At 40.3% G+C, this 21,605-nt stretch overlaps 1 protein-coding gene across 4 annotated transcripts in view; it reads left to right on the plus strand.

Annotated features, from left to right (window-relative positions):
• atp8b4 (ATPase phospholipid transporting 8B4) overlaps window positions 1-21,605 on the plus strand; it is a 304,768-nt gene that overhangs the window by 175,016 nt on the left and 108,147 nt on the right. For all 4 annotated transcript variants that reach the window (XM_072278231.1, XM_072278233.1, XM_072278230.1 and 1 more), the window contains 3 exons: window positions 6,259-6,372; window positions 10,646-10,744; window positions 14,312-14,373. In XM_072278231.1, coding sequence (XP_072134332.1) covers window positions 6,259-6,372; window positions 10,646-10,744; window positions 14,312-14,373 — 275 coding nt within the window. The remainder of the gene's footprint in view (window positions 1-6,258; window positions 6,373-10,645; window positions 10,745-14,311; window positions 14,374-21,605) is intronic.

Raw genomic sequence — 21,605 nt, forward strand, 5'->3', positions numbered from 1 at the left:
AACTTTTGCATGCCACTGTATATATGGGAAATGGTGAGGAGATTTGATAGACAGTATTGAATCTATCAATTGCTTTGATGTTGGATTTAAGAAGCAGAGTTGGTAATCAGAGGACGCAGATTACTGTGATTGATAAAAGAAATCAAGACTGCATTGGCAAATATAATAGATGCAAGTTGTGGTGGTTTTGAATACCATGGCTGAAAGAAATAGTGGAAACAAATTCAGCATCAAAATTCAAAAGATATTTGAATAAATAGTTGAAAAGTAATGATAATACAGGGTAATAAAGACAAAACAAGGTAGTGGGGCTAGTTAACTAGAAAATGTCTCTACTGCATTGTTGACATGGGTATCATTCTGTGAACCCGCAATTTATCTGCTTCCCTTTTAATTATTAACTTAGTGGTTCAATTGACACCATTATTTCTGGTAGATCATTTCATGTCCTTATGATCTTTTGTGCAAAATGGTTATTCATAACCGCTCTCTTGATGACAATTTTAAATTGAATCTCAGTGGAAATGATTTTTCCTCAAACAAATACAAAACTGCTGCAGGATACAGTCCCCATGAATAGACAGAAATGATTTTTTCTTTGACTGTTGTAAGAAATAAAATCAAACCATTGTATTTGTGTAAATGCCTTAAGGACTAAGATAATCGAATGAAATGAAATGGATAATGTTCAGGTGAACCCACTGCATGATCAAACTGCAGGATCAGTCAAGTGCAAGTCAAGGTTAAGTGTATTGTCATAGACATACATACCCAGGGTATTAATTCCATGAAAACTAACTTTTTGCAGCAGTAGCACTGTATATGACAACATTCACAAGCATAAGGTGACATAGACTTTATTTAACATGTATGCATAATTTACATGACAAAAATACATTAGTATAAACATAACATTAGTGCAAGTTGAGAGTAAGTGAAATATCATCTAGATAGTGTTAGAGTTTACTGGGTTGGTCAAGAACCTGATGGTAATAGGGAAGAAACAGTGGGAGTACCCATGGAATTGCAACAGCAAAGTAACTGGTTGCACAGCCTGTATGAGACTGCTGATGAGATCTTGTCTACAGCAAGGTTTCGCTGTGACAAAGAAGCATAATGTAGGTGTTTTCTTTACATTTTTTAAAAACATTGATTTAGAAACATATAGCCTTCATGGGGCCATTTAAATCTTTCACTGGAGAGCAAACAACTTGATTATGAGCCTCCTATAGGCTTTTGACTTACTGTATAACATATGTTTCACTTTCCACAGATGTTGCACAGCTTCTTAAGTATCTTCAGCATTTTCTTTTTATTTCAGATCTTCAGCACGATAGTAGTTTTCTGATTTCCCTTCATTCGGTGCTAATAAAATTTATGACGGCTTGAGGCACTCGTCTGCTTTTTTCCATTCTGTGCATGAAGTGAAGGAAAATAGTGCAAGATATGGGGTAAGAAAGAGCTATGTCAGGGATTTTGTCTTTGTTTGAGGGCCATTAGGCAATTTGGGTTTGTGTATTGGGACCTGTAGGCAGGAAACAGCTGCAGATTAGGAAATGGGTCATCATCAGGGCCTGATCATGATGAGATCAATAGGTGGTTGCTTGAATGAATACCTTTTGGGCAGTCGGTTTAGGAGAATGGGAAGTAGTGGTGAAGTTCAAGGATCAATGAGTGAAAGTGTTAGGGTAATGGCGGGGAGGGGTCTGAAACTGAAACAAAATGCTAGAGATACACAATAGGCTGGGCAGTGTGGCAAGAGATACAGTTAACATTTCAAGCCATCATTCCTTAGTTAGGAAGGAGACAGTGTTGCCCCCTCAAATTTCTAGCTGAGGGCAGTGATGGAATGGCACTTGCTGCTTACCTCACGAGCAGCTGCCCGTGAGCTTTATATAGGTTGGAGCACTCTTGCTATAGGTGAGCGTAATTGAGTTAGGTGGACGAATGGCTGACCAGAACTGGGTTGTCATGGTGAGATTTGATCTACTGTGAGAGTATTGGCAGAGGACGGAGATGGGCTGCTGTCTGGCAACAGCAAATGAGGTTTGAGAAGTGGTCTGTATCCTGGGAAGAACAAGAAGCTTACTGAGTCTGCCTCTGCTAATTTGTGTCTGACTCCATTGGAGACTCCAGGTGCTGCCTGGCCTGCTAATTGTTTCTGGTATTTCCTGCTTTTATTCCAGAGTGTAAATATCAGACTGAATTTTTTTTAGTTAATTGTATTTCTAGATATTGGAAGTTTATGCTTTACAATGTTTTCATATCAAATTCAAAGATTCAAAGTACAGTTATTAACAAAGTATGTATACAGAATACAATACTGAGAATCGACCTCCCACAGGCAGCCACGAAACAAAGAAACACCACAGAACCTGTTCAAGAAAACATCAAACACCCAACGCGCATTAGAAGAACAAATTGCGCAGACAACATGTAGAATATCAAACATCAGATCAGGAGTAATCACAAACAAGAAAAAGGGTCTCGGCCAGAAGTGTCAAAACTGTACTCTTTTCCATAGTTGCTGCCTGGCTGGCTGAGTTCCTCCAGCATTTTGTGCATGTTGCTAGGAGTCCAGTAGTATTCAGTTTAGTTCATTTCACTGTCACGCTGCTAGCCCACTGCAGGCCACAGGGCAAATCATTCTTCGCTGAAGCACCCCAGAATGCATTGATTGCCCTGATCAAACCGCTCAAAAACTGCAAAAATAAGAGTAACAACAATCTAGGAACACATCTAACATGAACCCTAAAGCCCACCAAAATGAGTCCTCAGCCTCTCTTATCAATCCTTGCAATGTGGAACCCAAGACTCCTGCGCTTTCCTCTGACAACAGCTAGCAATAGGGAGAGGAAGTCTGAGCAAACGCATATAGACAGTGCCAAACACCTTCCTATCCTCTGCTGTGGTCCTCGTTGACTTTAACCTTGCTTGATGCCTCATTCATGGAAAAGCAATGGAGTTGATCATGGGCTCGCACTCCATCTCCAGGCTTCCTGACCTCCAGGCTGCACACTCCGCTCCAAACCTCACTCGGCTCCCTCAGAGACAGCCAAGTGCCAGATTGCTCAATCGATCCAAAAACACAACAGCAGAGTGTAAATTACAGGGTCCAGTCACACGCAGCTTAGTTAGTAGAATCATAGTTGAAAGAAGAAGTAGTTTTGTGAACTGCCTGCAGGACGTCGCCTTTGGCCGTGTTGTTCACTGACTCTGTCTTGAGCTAAATGCTTCAACTTAAAAAGTACCTATGTGATCTTTTGTTCTACATGACAGCCACATTCCTTCATTTTTTTTAGAGCTGCGCAGACCAGCTGTTGCTCTGAGCAGGAGAATTTTCCATGGCCTGAAAACTGCACAGCACTTTAATAAAACATTATATATTAGAAAATTCCAGCTGAGTGGCAACAAAGGCTTTGTGTGCAGGAGCTTTTCAGTTACTGCCCAGCCGTGCGCCGTGCGCCGTGCAGCTTAGAGAGAACAATGCATGAGAAGTAATTGGGATGAGTCTTGTAAAAAGCAAGCACTCTTTTATGTACAGCCTTGCTGTAGTTCATGATAATGTTCCAAGAGTTTCCTCGGAAAAGCTATCAGATCAAAGCTCTGACAATCATGACGTATTTATTTAACTTGTTTTTCAAAAATGAATCCATTACTTCCATAACTGCTTCCAGGAGATTTTATCATCACTGCTGAGGTGGCCATTCCAAATGCTGGTGGTAAATATTAACATTTATTTCGCAAAAGATTATTTTAATCAGATAAAAGAGTATTGAAATGCATTATTTAGAGATGTGAGGACCAGAACTATTAACTATGCTCTCACGGACTATACTAAGCAGACTGATGTATTTCTCATACGTTGTTTATTCCTCACTTTTATATAAAGGCACCAACTAATTTCACTAAATTCTGAATTTCAGAAGCTTAGTTGTATATAAATACATTGACTCCAACTGGTGGGCAGTTGTTAACTGATTTGTTTTGTGACTGTAATACCTATAAACGTGTTGTCCTCATTGTCATGTTGTCGATTGTTTTGGCAAATCAGCAATGGGAAAACAGATTAGTTAGCCATTAGCACTGCTGTTTGTGAGAGAGCTGTGGGACAAATTAGCTGTGGTGTTTCCTATATTACAACTGTAACTGGGCTCAAAAGTGTGTTATTGGATGCAAAGGATGGTATTTTGACCATCGTAAGATGCCAAATTACTGTAGATCATTCTGGCCATTAGTTAAAAATGTTTTGGGTAAATTACAGAGGATTTTGTTTCTATTTGTTAATGTTTATCCCAGTATTTTGGTTGTTTACATACCTAAATCAAATTAGGTGGTTGTGCATAAAATAGTTTGAATTTCACCCTGCAGTATAATAGGCAGTATAAGTTAGTGAGCAAGGAGGTGTGCCAACCAGAACTGTAAACAGTACTCCAGCTGTGCTCTTATGTATTCCTACACTGCTCATATTGTTGCATTAATTATTTTGCTTGTTATCGAATAGTTATTATTGGAACTGTGCAGACAACATATATTGCTCGGTTTGTGAGGTGAAATAGGATTTCATTATGGACATTTTATACGGTGAAACAGAATGGCGGTGTGGAGATGCATCTCTACCAAAGGAGGTGTAAGGCGCTCCTTCCCTCCGCTAGCCTGCAAGTCACCCTTGGGCAAGGTGTAGCACCTGTTTCGCCCCCCAATCAGGGTCACATGAAGCCGTGGGAGCAGGAGGTGGACGGTCGTATGAGCAGCTGGGGCATATCACAAGTCCTGGTTATGTGATCATTAACGCCAGGCAGACAATCTCTGAAGAGTATTGATCAGTGCTGGGGTCACCCACCTTGTAAAGACACGACCCAGAAGAAGGCAATGGCAGACCACTTCTGTTGAATTTGCCAAGAGCAATCATGATAATGGGAAGACCATGATCACCTACATCGTAACTGCACATAACAAATGAACAGGTTGTAAACTGATGCAGTGGAGTCCAATTTAAGGACCATCCTCTGGCGGTAAAGCAGCCCAATAACCCATTTGACTGAATATTGTCTGGAGTGTTAAGGAGGAATTCTGGCAAGGAAGACAAGGGGCCTGCTTCCGTACGCAACTCAGAAACTGGCTAGTATCAACCGGCTGTACTCGGGTGGGCCTCACACGTCAACTTGAAGGATGCCAATAAACATTGTGTAAGGCGTCAACCAGCGACTGGCTTCCTCCCACACCCAAAGATATATGGGTTGGTAGATACTTGGGCCATTGTGAATTACCCCTGCTTTGTAGGAGAGTGGTGGTCTTTGGGAGAAGTTGATAGGAATGTGGAAAGAATAAAATCGGATTAGTACAGGGTAACTGTAAATAGCTGATAAATGGTTGAGATGAACTCAGTTGTCCAAAGGGTCTGTGTTGTAAATTTATTATTTCAATAATGTTTGGGTTTTCTTGTATAGGTTGTTTAAGCATTCTTGTCCGCTTCAGTAGTAGTTGTATGTAAAAATCCATTAATTGCAGACATTATCATGCTACCATGTGTTATGTGCGCACCTTGCTTAAAGTAAACTAGAAGTTGGACCTGCATTTCGGACTCCAGAGTCTTCCTTTGAATTAGTTTTAATGTTTTGAAGTTACAAAACATAACAGCTTTATTCTGAGCTGTATGTGTTTAATTAAGAGGTATTGCCCTCATGCCTTCGTATCTAAACTGAAGATCACTGCTGTCCAGCAATGAACAGTCTTCCACTCCACCATTATCTATACTTAACCACTGGCAGCAGAAACGCCTCACAATGACCCAGACATGGACTGGCATCAGAATCAGGTAGTCGTCTGCTTTGTTAAAATGATAGTGTGGCCGTTGCTTTTGAGTTTACATGTCAACACTGGCACAAGGCCTTTTGCTGATGCCTCCAAGGTGCAGAGATAATAATTGAACAGTATCGGCCAAGGAGAAGTTCACGTTGGACTTGAGAGGTAAATAGTATTATGGTAGGAGGAAGCCAGTGCCTTTCAGTATTGTAGGCGAACACTGAACATTGCACCAGTAACATTGAGAACAAAAGATACAGTAAAGACTTTTGGAAAATGTTATAAATCTTTAATATTAAAAGCTGCGTCTGTGAACTGTTACTGTTTACATGTGTAAGTTGTTTTGTATAGTTGATGTGTGAGTAAATTATATTTAACATTAATTGGAAAATTCAGCTGTAGTTGTCAACTGTGTTTAAATATTGTTGAATTATTTATTTTATATTTTTTCAGAGTAACCGCATCAAGACCTCAAAATACAACATTATCACATTTCTGCCTATTAACTTGTTTGAGCAGTTCCAACGGGTTGCCAACGCATACTTCTTGTTCCTGTTGCTCTTACAGGTTTGTATTTTTAGGAATAAATGTAGAATACATCCCATGTCTGTTCTTAATTGTATATCCTGGAGCTTGTATTACAGTCCTGGATGGCAGGACATCGTTAGAGCAAGGTGTTTCATTCAGTATCAGAAAGGTCCTCAGGGAACATAGAAAGCATGTTGGGTACAAGAAAGAAATTAGGAGAGCAGAGAAAGGATATTATATGCCAATCACAAACATGAGAAAGTCTGTGGATACTGGAAACCTGAGAAACACACACAAAATGCTGGAGGAACTCAGCAGGTCAGGCAGCATCTTCGAAATGAATAAACAGTCAACATTTCGGGCTGAGACCCTTCTTCAGGACTGGAAAGGAAGGAGGAAGATGCCAAAATCAAACATGTCAATGAGAGACAGGTTTAAGGAATATTTGAGGAAAGAGGGCAATGTAGCAATCGGTGCATGAGGATAGAGGACACAGGTGAGGTCTTGCATAAATACTTCCCATCTGTATTCCTTGAGGGGAAGATCATTGCATCCGAAGAACTCAGGGAAGGTCATTATGAAATTCTGGAATGTTAGCATTTAAAAGGAGGAGATACTAAGTACTTTAGCAGGCTTAAAGGGGGAATCAATCTCCAGGGCCTCCCTTGATGTTTGTTAGGCTGCAGTAAAAGGAAAGGGAGGAGTTTGCTGGGGCCCTGACAGAGATACTTGTATCTTCTCCAGTCACTGGTGTGATGTCTAATGACTGAATATTGTGGTGCCCTTATTAAAGAAAAGGAGCAGAGATAACCCTGGTGTCTATAGGCCTATGAGTCTAACATCATTGGTGGGGAAGTTACTGAGGCTGAGAATTAATCTACAGAGACACAAGAGATTGCAGGTGCTGGAATCTGGAGTGACACACAAAATATTTGGAGGAATTACAGTATGTCAGGCAGCATCTATGATGGAGGTGAACAGTCAATGTTTTGGGTAGAGACCCTTCATTTGGACGGTAAGAGGGAAGATAACCAGTATAAAAAAGTGGAGGGAAGGGGTGGAGCAAGAGCTAGTAGGTGATAGGTGAAACTAAATGAAGAGTTCTGATAGGCAGCTGGGGGAAGGGAATGGAAGTGGTGCCAGAAGCTGAGAGCTGATAGGTGGAAGTAAAATCAGATGAATATTTTGGAATTTGATAGGAGAGGAGCATATAGCATGGATTGAAGGGAGGGAGCTGGGGAGGATAGATGGGAAAAGTGGATGAGGGAAACCAATGGGAGGAGAGTGTGAATGAAAGTCAGATGGAGAGGGTGGAGGAGGAGAGAGAAGAAAAAAAGTAATCTGGGCGAGGAGTGAGTGTAGGAAAAACTGGTTAGATCAGGAGGAGAGAAAAATACAAAAGGGTTCATTCACAAACAAGAGAAAATCTGCGGATGCTGGAAATCCGAGTAACACACAGAACATGCTGGAGGAACTGGCCTATACTGCCTGGCCTGCTGAGTTCCTCCAGCATTTATTTTTGTAAAATAAAAAGGGTGACTGTTTATAGAACTGTTAACTAAATTGGCAGAGCAATGGCAGATATATTTTATGCATTTCTGATCACCACACTGTGTAAGTGTCATGATTGCGCTGGAGAAGTTGCAAAGGCAATTCATCAGGATAGCACTTAGGATGAAGTGTATCAGTCCTGATGAGAGTCTGGAGTTGATTTCTTTGCCGCAGAGAAGGCCAAGTGGTGGGGGGGGGGGGGGGGGGAGTGCGCTTGGATGTGACTGAGATATGCAAAATGCGAGGTGCACAGAGCGGGTAGATAGTTGGAAGTTTTTCCCCAAACAGAGAAGTGCAAGATCAGAAAGCGGAGGTTAGAGGTGAGGAGTGGGAGAGTTGGAAAGAAATTGCGACAGAACTTTTTCACCCAGAGGATGGTTGTTATCTGGAAGACACTGCGCATTTGTGTGGTAGAAGTGGGTAATCTCAGCATCTGCAGAATCTCTTGTGTCCAAGTGTCTTGACATTTTTATGCTGTATGAAGGGAGATCTTAATGGAACAATCTCTCGGTTGCTGGAATTCCCAAATATATAGCATGTTTATTCCTTTAGCTTGTAGCAAGTGGCGACATGAGGATGTTCACAAAGCCTCTTTGGAAAATAAAATAACTTTCCCACTCACCCTTTACTGCTCAAACTGAAGATGATGCATTCAGGATTATTGTTAGGCTGGAGCTTATGCATCTTGAACTCCAGCATAAACAGTGGAAAGAGTTCACCAGGCCACAAACTCCCCACCCACTTGAATCATCAGGCATCTCCCATACTTGTACAAAAGTGTCAGTGGGTATTACACTGCCTCCTGGGTCACCACAAATCCCACATGGCTATTTATTCTCATTCTCGAAATATGTTAAGCATATTAAATTGAACTTGCAAATAATTGTGTCTCGTCATTAAGCATTAGAATATTAGCAAACCCACCAACCTTTGTGAACTGATTAATTGCCACCAAGCCTGCTTATGTAATCTATCTATTTGTGCCATCATTCATGGCACTCTTGACGTTTAATAATGTAGGAATGTAAGTAATCAAAACAAAAGGTATTTTAAGTGGATTTATGACCACAAACAAAATATTTCGGTTTCATTTCTCTTGGGTGGATTCCCCGGCTATTGCTGTGTTCCGCCAGTGGTTTAGGGAGCTGGGACCAGATAGACAAGAAAGTAGGTGTTGCAATGGGAGGGTGGGAATATCATATCATAAAAAGGCATCAGTTTTTGAGCAGCGTTGAATGCAAAATATATAAGCTAATTTAAAGGGATAATTTAGGCAGATAGCTGTTGTAATTTTCAATTTATAATTAAAAAGTGAGAAGTGTAAATGTTTCTATAATTTGTGTTTATTCCCGGAGATTATGGGGAAGCAACTTCTTTCTGGCCACTGCTATTAAAAGTTGGCCCACAGATTTGCTGAAATGTTATACAGGAGAGAGAGAGGTGGGAGAAGAGTGAGAGTGGATTTTGAGGGGACGAGTGGAGAAGGAGGGGAAGAGGGAACAATTTGAGTGAGAGGAGAATGAGAAAAAGGCTGAATGATTGAAAATGGTTAAGTGAAGAGGAATGAGTTAGGAGAGCAGGAGTGAAAGCAAGGAGGAGGTGAAGGAGGTAGTTAGGGGAAAAATACTAAAGGAAAGTGGGAAGAGTAGAAAAAAAGAATGCTGAAAGTGAGAGGGGATTAGGGTAGGTGAAACTGAGGTAAGGGAGCAGGGACATGCACATACAGTCTGTATATTGGTGTATGTGTTTAGTCTGCCCATCAGAGCCTGCTTTCCATTCATCCTAGTCCTCCTTACATTTGACCAAGATTGTGTTCTCTGAACCCCACGTGAAAGCTGGTTTATAACTGGCATTCCACATTAACATCACACATGGGCATCTACACACATGAAAGCAAGTCATCCTCAACCCAAGAGACATTTAGTTCCTTTCAACTATGTTCAATGTTCAGCTCCTTATAGCGAGTGTGCCCTAGTTCTCTCATTCTCAATTTTTCATATTATATTGCTTCATTCAAAATGGTTTATAATTTAACAGTTTTTATAGGATTTGACTGATCCATCAACAATACATTGAACTAAATATCTTATTGGTGTCCTTGTGAATTGTTTAATATGATTTTTTTGAATAACTCTTAAAAATGTGTTGATACAGATGATTATTTCTCCTCCATATCTGGTATACCAGGAAAATATTACTTCCATAATTAAGTATTTGATATTTCTCAAGGAAAAGAAAAGAGTTATCTGAAAACAGTCTGTATTTATGTAGATAATTTTATATAAATAAAATTTATAAACACTGACAAAAGTCCGGATGTGTCCAAAGAGGAAAAGGGGTCATTGGATATATCTGGTCTTTGTCAAGTGTTTATATTCCACTATATTTTGAGTCTATGTACTGAGAGACTATTTAGTTGATTGACATTTCATGTTCAATGTAATCACAATGGACTTCAGGACAATAAAAACTGATCATGAAAATGTACTCTGATTATCAAATTATACGTTGTAAAATATGTTCTCTGTCCCTGTTAATTCAGCCATTCGATTCATGCTATGGGATAATTCCGCTTTTTAATATGTAATAAAATAATAATGTTATTTACATTACTTAATTTGAGTTATAGTAACATTTAATTTTTTAGGTAAGAAATTATTGGGTAATTAGGGATAAATCAAAATAAATATTGTGAAAGTACATCAGTGATTAGCTTAACGCTCTCATTGTATAAATCTGATTGTTCTTTCTTTCCCTGCAGCTAATCCCTCATATCTCCTCCCTATCCTGGTTTACCACTATAGTGCCTTTAGTGTTGGTGCTAACGATCACTGCAGTCAAAGATGCTACAGATGACTTTGTAAGTACCAAATGAATTCTGGGTTGAGAGGTACTGGAAAACCTGTTTATATTTGATGTTAGAGACAGTTAAAGTGATAGGCACCCAGAGTTCCAGCACCAGTCTGTTTATTGATTACTTGGATTTTATCTGTGGCTGTGATGGTTGTTGACAGAAGCTGTAGCACTTTCTTCGATTTCGATAAAATTAATATTATCTTTCTTTAATTAATATTCCTTCACCCAGATGAGATAGATTACTCTAATTCCCATTCAGGATAAGAGATTGCTAGCTCTGCTGTCTCACAGTGTTGCAATAAATACATCAGTTAGTCTTGGCATATGAATGGAGATAGGCTTGTGTAGCCTTATACAGAGCGTACAGGGAAAATTCAGTTCCCGTACGGAATATAATGCACATGATATGCCTGTATTTTTCTGGCATGTTATGATTTTCCATTCTATTTTTGTGCATTTGTGCAATGGTGGCCAAGTTTTCAGAGCTCCAGCCCCAAGGAAATGAACTATAGACCCTCTTATTTTTTTTACTTGATTTTGGGATGTAAGAACATTATAAATATAACCAGTGATTGGGCAGATGGACTCATGAGCCTACTCTACCATTAAGCAGGATCTTTGTTAATTTGATCTTGGCTTCAGCTCTGCATTTTATCCGGTTTATATTATGTTTTGTAACTTCAAAACATTAAATTAATTCAAAGGAAGATGCAGGAAGCCTGAAATATGGGTGTAACTTTGTCTTTGCTTTAAGTGAGGCACACACGTATCACATGGTAGCATGATGATGTATGCAATTAACATTTATACATATAACCCATAATAAATTATTTAAACTAACAACAATGCTTAATCAAACAACATATACAAGATTACTCAAATATTATTAAATACACATTTTCTACAAGCTAAGCAAGCTATATCAGCCTCAAATAACTATGATATTTCAGATTCAGGTTAATTATCACTACCATATATGATGTAAAATCAGCTGTTTTGTAGTAACAGTAGAGTGCAAATACATAAAATTACTATATATTAAAAAATAAATAAATAGTGCAAAAAAAAAAGGAATAATGAGGTTAGAGTTATGGATCATCCAGAAATCTGATGGCAAAGGAAGAGAAAAGAATCGTGAATCATTGAATGTGTATCTTCAGGCTCCAATTCACCTCCTTGATGATCGTAATGAGAAGAAGGCTTGTCCCAGATAGTGAGGGTCCTTAATGATGGAAGCCACCTTCTTCAGGCGTCACCACTTGAAGAGGTCCTCAATGCTAGGGAAGCTTGTGCTGGAGCTGGCTGGACCTACAACCCGCTACAATCTTGCGATCCTGTGCACTGGAGCATCCATACCAGGCTATGATAAAACAGTACGTGTACAGAAATTTGCATTTTATACCAAGTTTCCTCAAATTCCGAACAAAGTAGAGCTGTTGGCTTGGCTCCTTTGCAAATGCATCAGTGTGTTGGACCAGGACACATCCTCCGACATGTTGGCACTCAGGAACTTAATGCTGCTCTCCCTCTCCAATAAGGACTGTTGTGTGCTCTCCAGACCTCCTTTTCCAGATGTTCACAATCAATTCCTTGGTCTTGCTGATGTTGAGAGTGAGATTGTTGTGACACCATTCAACCAGCCATCCTATCTCACTCCTATATGCCACTTTGTTGCAATCTGAGTTTTTATCGACAACAGTAGTGTTATTTCTGAATTTATAAATGATGTTTGAGCTGTGCTTATCCACACAGTTATAAGTGCAGAGAGAGAAGAGCAGTGAGCTAAGCACACATCTTTGAGGTGTACTTGTGTTGATTGTCAATGAGGAGGAGATGCTGACTCCGATTAGTACTGGCTGGTGAGGAAGTCAAGGATCAAGATGCAGAGGGATGTAGTGTGGACAGGCACCATCCATTGCTCAGTAAAATTGGTGTTAAATAAAGCCTTCCAGCTCCAGATTTTCCCATGAAAGATTTTCCCCCTCACCCACATTGCCAAACACCCGCAGAATCTTACGTATTTCGATATCTCTTAAACTTCACTCATTCTGTAGACCAAACCCACTCGGTGTTTCCATATATGTAAGCCATGCCACCCCAGGAATCAATCTAGTTGACCTTTCCTGACCAGCTTCCCCGATAAGTATGGTGGTTGTCCATCATGTTGGACGATGACAGAAACTGTGCGGGAGAGCTTTTAAAGTGGAAAAGACATTGCACTGGGGCAGTTCCACTTTCTTGACCTCAGAAGTCTCTAAGTCAGTGGTACAAACAAGTGATACAAAAGGGGATCTTCCTTGGTTGCCGTGGATGACCATGACGTCTTCTGTGCCTTGTTATGACCTTCGCTCTCCATGGAGCGTTGCAGTACCACCTTCCTGGCCTTTGGATCTCACTGTAGATCTCATCTGCTCAGTCTGCCAGACCTGACTTCACATGCTGGGACAGACAAGCCCCTATCTCACCAGGGTAGTAGGCCACCAGCTATCCTCACCTGGTTTAGACAAACTGCCGAAGTAGTGTACTGGGGTGTGACTGCAGTCGCACAGGTGAGAGATGAGTGTCTGGTGGGAACCACAGGTGAGAGATGAGTGTCTGGTGGGAACCACAGGTGAGAGATGAGTGTCTGGTGGGAACCAAAGGTAAGTGAGCTGCCCCAGAATGGACATGACAAACCCCTTCATTAGAGGTACACCGCATACATCCCATGAACAAATTTCCTTAGTTTACTACTTTAAGTGGGAATATATTTGTATGGGAGTCTTAAGTGTGGTTTCACACACAGGTGGTTGTGTAAGGTGGTGATAGCAAGTGGAAAGAGGTATCATTTGTGCAGAAGCTGGTGTTTTATTCAAGCTGTGGCTTATTTCATTTATGTTTAGCAGAAAGCTGCAATGCCCCAAAGAGCCATCTCAGATCATAGCCTGAAACCTTTACCTTTGACAACTTGCTCACTAATGCAGCTCCAACTCGATGCTCGAGGTCCTAATTAAGGTGCAGGCTTCTAATTAAGGCTCAGGCCTCATGAGCTTATCAAGTGCAACAAGCTTATCAAGCACTTTAGCCTCTTTTAAGTTGTAGAAAAGTGACCAATTGTTGATGATAGCAGGTTAGAATGGCTACCAACACAATATTACATTTACTGCTGTCCAGTTAACCTGGACATAGGCAGCACAGGTTGAATTTGGTAAGCTTCTACTGCCATTGTGTGATGTTAGAAAGTTGAATTTGGCAAAAAAAAAAAGCCCCTGGGCCCTGGACAGTGAATATCCATCATACTTGGTTGTATAGATACTGCAGTAATTTAATAAACCAGCAATTGTAAGATGGAGTCCACTTGTTTCTTCAGCAGAGTGAGGAATCTGGCAATTAGTGGGTTAATGATTTGACCCTTATCTGCAGAAAGTGGGGTAATTGGAAGGCAGGTGAGAAGTTGCCTCAATTTATTGGCTGTTAAACAACAGTTTCGTAACTAATTAATGGCAGTTTTTAAAAATAAAAGTACTTTATATTCTAATTAAAAAGACATTAAAGTTTGTCGTTGAATTAATTGTTATTTTTCACTTTTTAGTTTCGCTACAGGTGTGATAATCAAGTCAACAATCGGCAGTCTCAGGTCCTCATCAATGGCAAGTAAGTACAGCATCACTTTTCATTCTGGCAAAGGTGGCTCTGAACCAAATGCACAAGAGAAATAGAAGCAGCTGTAGACTATTGGGTGTCTCATGCCTGCTCCACCATTCAAAGAGATATTACAAGAAATGCTTTTACTTCAGTGCCTCATTAACCACGTAACCCCTTGATTTCCACAATATACTAAAGATCTGTCCATTTCTGGCTTTGCAAATTGAGCTCCCACAATTTCTTCAGAGTCAATTCTCTATAGGTGCTGTATTTTTTTTCTTGACCCTCTCCTTATTGTGATCCTTGATTCTTGAAACCCTGGCTGGCTAGGGAAAACATCATCTGTGCATCCACGCTATAAATACTCAGAAGAATTTTGCACGTCTCAGAGATCACCGGTTGTTCTTTGACACTTGAGATTCTATTCGCCCAGTCTGCCTCATCTGTCTTCATTGTTCACCCCGTTCCCCATCCCAGGAACGAATCTGGTGAACATTCATTGCACTCTCTCCTTTGACACAAAACTCAAGGTACAGTTTCATGTGAGCCCTGTGTTATTGCAATAATGAATGCATTCATATTTAAAAAGGGTTTTCCATATCTGATAATTATGGTTTAAGAAGTGAATGCAATCAAATATTGCTGCTGGGTTCAGTTCTCTGTCGTCTTTATATATAAGGGCTTCTGATGCTGGAAATCTGAAATGCAAAGAGAAAATGCTGCGAACACTCAGTAGGTCAGACAGCATTAGAAAAACAGTTAGCATTTCAGGTCAGAGACCCACAGCAGAACTCTTTTCAGTGAGGTCTCCAATCTGAAATGTTAATTCTTCTTCTCTTCCAGTGATGTTGCCTGACCTGCTGAGTGTTTTCATTATTATAATTAATATTATACTTGTTGATAGGTGATTGATTTAAAGTGTTAATATGTTCTGAGGATTTTTAAATATGATCTGAGGATTTTTAAATGGTCATATACTTTCCAACATCCTGACTCTAAAACAGGAAGTGACAGCAGCCTCGCAATCTCTCTCTGGTCAGCAAAACCTGCTCTTCAGTAGCATTAGCTGGGTGTATTTCTTGCAGAGTCACAGAGCACCATAGTGTAGAAACAGGCCCTGCGGCACACCTTGTCCATACCAAACTGTTCGCCTGCCTAGTCCATTCGACAAGCACCTGTAGCATCGTCCTCCATATCCCTCCCATCCACGTACTTACCCAGACTTCTCTTAAATCTTTCAATTGAAACCACATCCACCACTTCTGCTGGCAGTCCATTCCACACTCATACCACCCTCTAAGTGAAAAACTCCCCCGTCATTTTATTATTTCACCTTTCATACTTAACCTATGACCTCATCCAACATTAGTAGAAAAAGCCTGCTTGCATTTTTCCTATTTATACCCCTCATAATTTTGTATAATTTTGTTTGATTGTGGTTTTTGTATTTCTATATTTATGCTCTATTCTTGGTTGGTGCAGCTGTAAGGAAACTCAATTTCCCTCGGGATCAATAAAGTATGTCTATGTCTATATCACTATCAAATCTCCCCTCATTCTCCTACGCTCCAGAAAAAAACAATCCTAGTGTATTCAACCTTTCCCGATAACTCAGGATCTGAATTCCCAGCAGCATCCTTGTAAATTGTCTTAACTCTTTCAATCTTATTGATATTTTTCCTGTAAATAGGTGACCAGAAATGCAGACAAGAGTCGTATACAACTTCAACATAACATCCCAACTCCTGTAGTCAATTATCTGATTTATGAAAACCAATGTCCCATTAACCTCTGAGGTATTACTAATTAGTTTAGCATTCTGCAATCCAAGTATAAAAATCGAGCAGGTAGTAATCAATAAGTAACCCTACTTCAGAGAAGTAAGAATTCCTTTGTTATATGCACCACATTACCCAATGGCTTGTGCTGTTCTAGAACTGGCTACTTTTCCTAGTTTCCAGCCCTTTCTGATTTGAATGGGGCATGTAGTAGTACCCTATTTCCAAACCTAATGGAACAATTTGTGTAGGAAGGAGCCTGGAAACTATGTGTCTCTGTTGAGAATAAAAACACTATAGATATGTAAACATGAGGAATTCTGCAGATGTTGGAAATTCAAGCAACAGACATCAAAGTTGCTAGTGAACTCAGCAGGCCAGGCATCATCTCTAGGAAGAGGTACAGTTGATGTTTCAGGCCGAGATAGATATGTCCCTGGTTCTTTCTTGCTCGATCTGGGAATGTGCTAAATTTTAATTAGCCATCCAGAAAATATCGACTCATTTTCTCACTAGGAAAATGATTTTAGAAGGAGAACCCTGTTTCTTACATCGTTCTGTCTTTGAGTTTTTATGTACTTTTAAATTTTAGATAATTATTTGCAATGTTTCTCAGTGGAGTTTAGGAAAGTACTACCTCTGGAAATAGTGAGGAATAAGCTTTGCAACAGTAATGATAAAATGAAACTGCTGCATGAAAATGACGTAAGTTTTCTTTCATGGTAACATACATGTACTTCCTGGCAATTGGCATTTGTTTCCAGAGCAACTGTGGAGGTTTTATAAATGAGATGTGTTCAGTAGGTATTTATCAATTTACCCCTCCTTCACACTCTTGTACTCCCAGCTCGTTCTAAAATTTATTAGTCAATCAGTTTGTTTTAGTTCTTTTAGCTCTAAAATGAATTTCAAATAATATTATTAGAAGCATTTTTGTTTTTTCATTATTGAAATGATAATGTAGGGTAGCCACTGATCAGCTTGTGGTGATTATGCTGATGCAATTACAACTAATTTAATTTTCCCTCATTTTTACGTGACCTCATATATTTGTAAATACAAATTCAATTTCCTCTTAAATTACACTGTCTCTGACTTCAAGGGCATCTGTGTTAAGCATTCCATGTTCTATTAATCTCGTGATTCCTCCCTATTTATTTCTGCTGTATACTTACCCTTCTTTAAGTTGGTGTATTTTTCAAACAATCCATTTCTTTTTATCAAGTGCTCCCATTTTAGTACGTTTAGGGCCACCATCTACATTTAGATTTACTGTCCCCAATGAACAGATGTGGGCACTTGGACATTCAATGGAGAACGTACAGGCTTGTGGTTTCCTAAACATCTGCAGAAGACTGTTGGCCAGTTGTTGTATGGTAGGTCAAAGAGAATTTTGGTCATGAAATCTGACAATATACGAGGAACAATGCATCTTATGCGCTTGACTCGACCTTGCAAGGGGAAAGGCCTGTAGGAAATAGATCAAGCACTGCTAGGTCTGGATGGCAGTGTTTGAAAGGCCAAAAGACATAGGGGCAGAATTAGGCCATTTGGTTTGTCGAGTCTATGCCGCCATTCCATTGTGGCTGGTTTATTATCCCTCTCAATCCCATTCTTCTGCCTGCTCCCTGTAATCTTTGATGCCTTTTCTAATCAAGAACCTATCCACTTCTGCTTTAAATATACCCAATGACTGTTCTTTAAAATGTAGAATTTCTTCCCCTCTATTACATCATAATTCTGATAGTAAAGGCGAGCGGTGCTGATGACAACAGTTGGACAACAGTTGTTAAACTGAGGATGCTGAAAACCGTTTGCCACAATGCTAACCCAGTTGAGTGCATGAGTCAGTGCTGAGTATCTAGGTTGGACTTTTGCGGTCAAGGAAGTGGAACTGCCCAGTGTAATGGCTTTTCCACTTTAAAAGCTCTCCTGCACAGGTTATGGGGGAAGCTGTTCAGGAAAGGTTGACTAGATTGATTCCTATGGTGGCGAGGCTTTTGTATGGAAAGACTGTGTAGGTTCAGTCTACAAAATCAGTGAAGTTTAAGAAATGATTGTACTAAAATATGTAAGATTCTATGGATGTTTGGTGATGTGGATGAGGGGGGAGATCTTTCATGGGAAAATGTGGAGCTGGAGGGCTTTATATAAAGCCAGTTTCACAAGTTCCTACATGCTTAATTGCAGTAGTAATTGTTCTCTTTTTTTTACCAGAAATTGCATCCATATCTGTTGAAGCATTATAATAGGTCAATGGGGCAAAGGGTTCATTAGGATGAAAATATCTGCAGGGCTGACCTTGAGGATCACCACTGATCTAGAGAATGAGGACACGGGGTGGTATAGACACTCGGAGGGAGGGACTTAAGGGGAAGAGTCATGAACTTTTTTTTTGTTTTGGGATGGGAATTGATACTGTGGGTAAGTGGGGCATGAAAAAGAGACCAAATAAGTAACTAAAAGTAGCCTGTTCAGAATACACATAAAAGCAGATCAGGCAGCATCTCTAGGAAGAGGTACAGTCGACATTTCGGGCCGAGACCCTTCGTCAGGACTAACTGAAAGAAGAGCTAGTAAGAGATTTGAAAGCTTATGATTTTTATCTCAAAATAAAAATCATAAGGCCATAAGATAGAGGAGCAGAATTAGGCCATTCAGCCCATCAAGTCTGTTCTACCATTCAATGATGGCTGACTTTTGCTTCAAGCCAATTCTCCTGATCTTCTCTAAAAATAAACTTCTAAAACAATTAAATTAAGTAAGTGCTACTTATAAATATGTTCAGAAGTTAAAATAGTTAAACGCTCAATCAATTAAAAATTGCAAATTATCTGAGACCAATCTCCCTCAGATCCTCTCCTTTCCGTTGAAGTGAAAGAAGTCATTCAGACTACACCTGGTCTGTTGCAGGTTCAGCATATAGGTTTCCCAGCAGAGCTGCAGGAAGTTAGTACTTTATTGCTGGAGTCCTTCAAGGTAACAGATTCTGAGTGACAATAGCAAGGACCACATAGGAAGTTCTAATGCTCCACATTTGTGTGAGTACTGAGTGGTCAGTCTGGCACTCCCCAAACTACACTGCCGATATCTGATTTCTCCAACTACTTCAAACTACTCTTTGAAGATGTAAGGTGATGGGATTTCCAGCTGATGAAATCTTTATTCAAGGATCTACTAATTAAGATATCACGGTCTGATTGCACAACTTCTGTCATTACTATTTGCTTTTGTCAGCATCTCTTCATTGATGGTGTGTTTGGTGTTCTTTGCCAGATGGTTACATCTACTTTGCAAAGCGTTAACTGATTGAACTGATTGTTGGAGAAACAAAATGCAAATAAGCATATGCGCCTATGTCATGCCTTTTGAGCAGAGGTTGGGTCAGAGCCAATTTCATGCTTTGCCCTTGCGGCTGTGAGCAATCAGTTCAATCCTTGTAAAATTGCTGTATCTGTAGGATGGCTCTGAGTTGATGCAGGGCATATTATCCATTCAGAGACCTCTACAAGAGAAAGATGTAATTTAGGATAGTTGGTGAGAATTCTCTTTTACAGCGTTGGAATCGGAGCAATATTATTTACTTAATAACCCAAAGTACTTGACTGTGTTTGACTTCAATCCTATGTAGATGAGATCTGATACATTATTCCTTGACCCAGGAAATGGATATGTTCATGGAAGATATTTAATTGAGTGAAATTTTGTAAGTTGAAAGACTGTGCAAAATGCATTTTCAAAGTACATTTATTATCAAAGTATGTAAGATGGTGGTGCGTTCGAATGTGGCAGCTTCAACAGGGTCAACAAAGGGTGCTACTTTCCTTTTTAGACATATTGTTTATGATCACAAGATTCTGCTAGGCATTAAGAACTTAAAGTACTGCAGGTGCACCCCATCAGCGAGTTGTTCATTGACAGAGAAGGAGCTGGACTTGGTGCAGATCGAATTGAATTGAATTGACTTTATTTCTTACATCCTTCATATACAGTATATAAGGAGTAAAAATCTTTACGTTACTTCTCGGTCTGAATGTGCAATTTATAGTAATTATAATAGTATGTACAACAGGGCAGTCAATAAAACTTAAATATACGATTATATCAGCATGACTTAATCAGTCTGATGTTCTGGTGGAAAAAGCTGTCCCAGAGCTGGTCATGGCTTTTAGCTGCGGTACTGTTTCCCAGATGGTAGCAGCTGGAACAGTTTGTGATTGGGGTGACTCAGGTCCCCAATGGTCCTCCGAGCTCTTTTTACGCACCCTGTCTTTGTAAATATCCTGAACGGTGGGAAGTTCACATCTACAGATACGCTGGGCTGTCCGTACCACACTCTGCAGAGTCCTGCGATTGAGGGAAGTACAATTCCCATACCAGACAGTGATGCAGCCAGTCAGGATGGTCTCAATTGTGCCCCTGTAGAAAGTTCTTAGGATTTGGGGGCCCAATCCAAACTTCAATCGTCTAAGGTGAAAGAGGTGCCATTGTGCCTTTTTTCACCACACAGCCAGTGTGTACAGACCACGTGAGCTCCTCAGTGATGTGTATGCAGAGGAATTTAAAGCTGTTCACCCTCTCAACCCCAGATCTATTGATGTCAATAGGAGTTAGCCTGTCTCCATCCCTCCTGTAGTCCACAACCAACTCCTTTATTTTTGTGACATTGAAGGAAAAGTTGTTTTCTTGACACCGCCATGTCAAGGTGATGACTTCTTCTCCGTAGGCTGCCTCATTATTATTTGAGATGAAACCAATCAGTGTAGTCTCGTCAGTAAATTTAATTAGCAGATTAGAGCTGTGGGTGGCGACACAGTCATGGGTATACAGAGAGTAAAGGAGGCAGCTTAGGACACAGCCCTGAGGGGCACCTGTGTTGAGGGTCAGAGGGGCAGAGGTGAGGGAGCCCACTCTTACCACTTGCCGGCGATCTGACAGGAAGTCCAGGATCCAGCTACATGAGGCAGGATGAAGGCCAAGGTCTCTGAGTTTCTTGCTGAACGGTAGTCCAAGAACAGCATTCTTACATAAGCATCCCTCTTCTCCAGGTGTGCAAGGACAGTGTGAAGAGCTGTGGCTATTGCATCATTTGTCAATCAGTTGTGTCGGTAGGTGAATTGTATGGGGTCCATTGTGGGTAGCAGCGTGCTGCAGATGTAGTCCTTGACCAGTCTGTCAAAGCATTTGCTTATTATTGAGGTGATTGCGACAGGATGCCAGTCGTTCAGACATATTACCTTGGTCTTTTTAGGTAAAGGAAAAATGGTGGTTGTTTTGAAGCAGGAGGGCACTCTACACTGTAAGAGGGAGAGATTAAAAATGTCTGTAAACACACCTACCAGTTGTGCCGCACACACTCTGTGTACCTGCCCTGGGATGCTGACTGCTCCTGAAGACTTGTGACTGTCCACTTGTGGGAAACACCTGCGTACTTTATCCTCAGCAGTGACTAAGCTGCAAGTC

Source organism: Mobula birostris, chromosome 14, assembly GCF_030028105.1.
Source record: "Mobula birostris isolate sMobBir1 chromosome 14, sMobBir1.hap1, whole genome shotgun sequence".
NCBI classification, from domain to species: Eukaryota; Metazoa; Chordata; class Chondrichthyes; order Myliobatiformes; family Myliobatidae; genus Mobula; species Mobula birostris.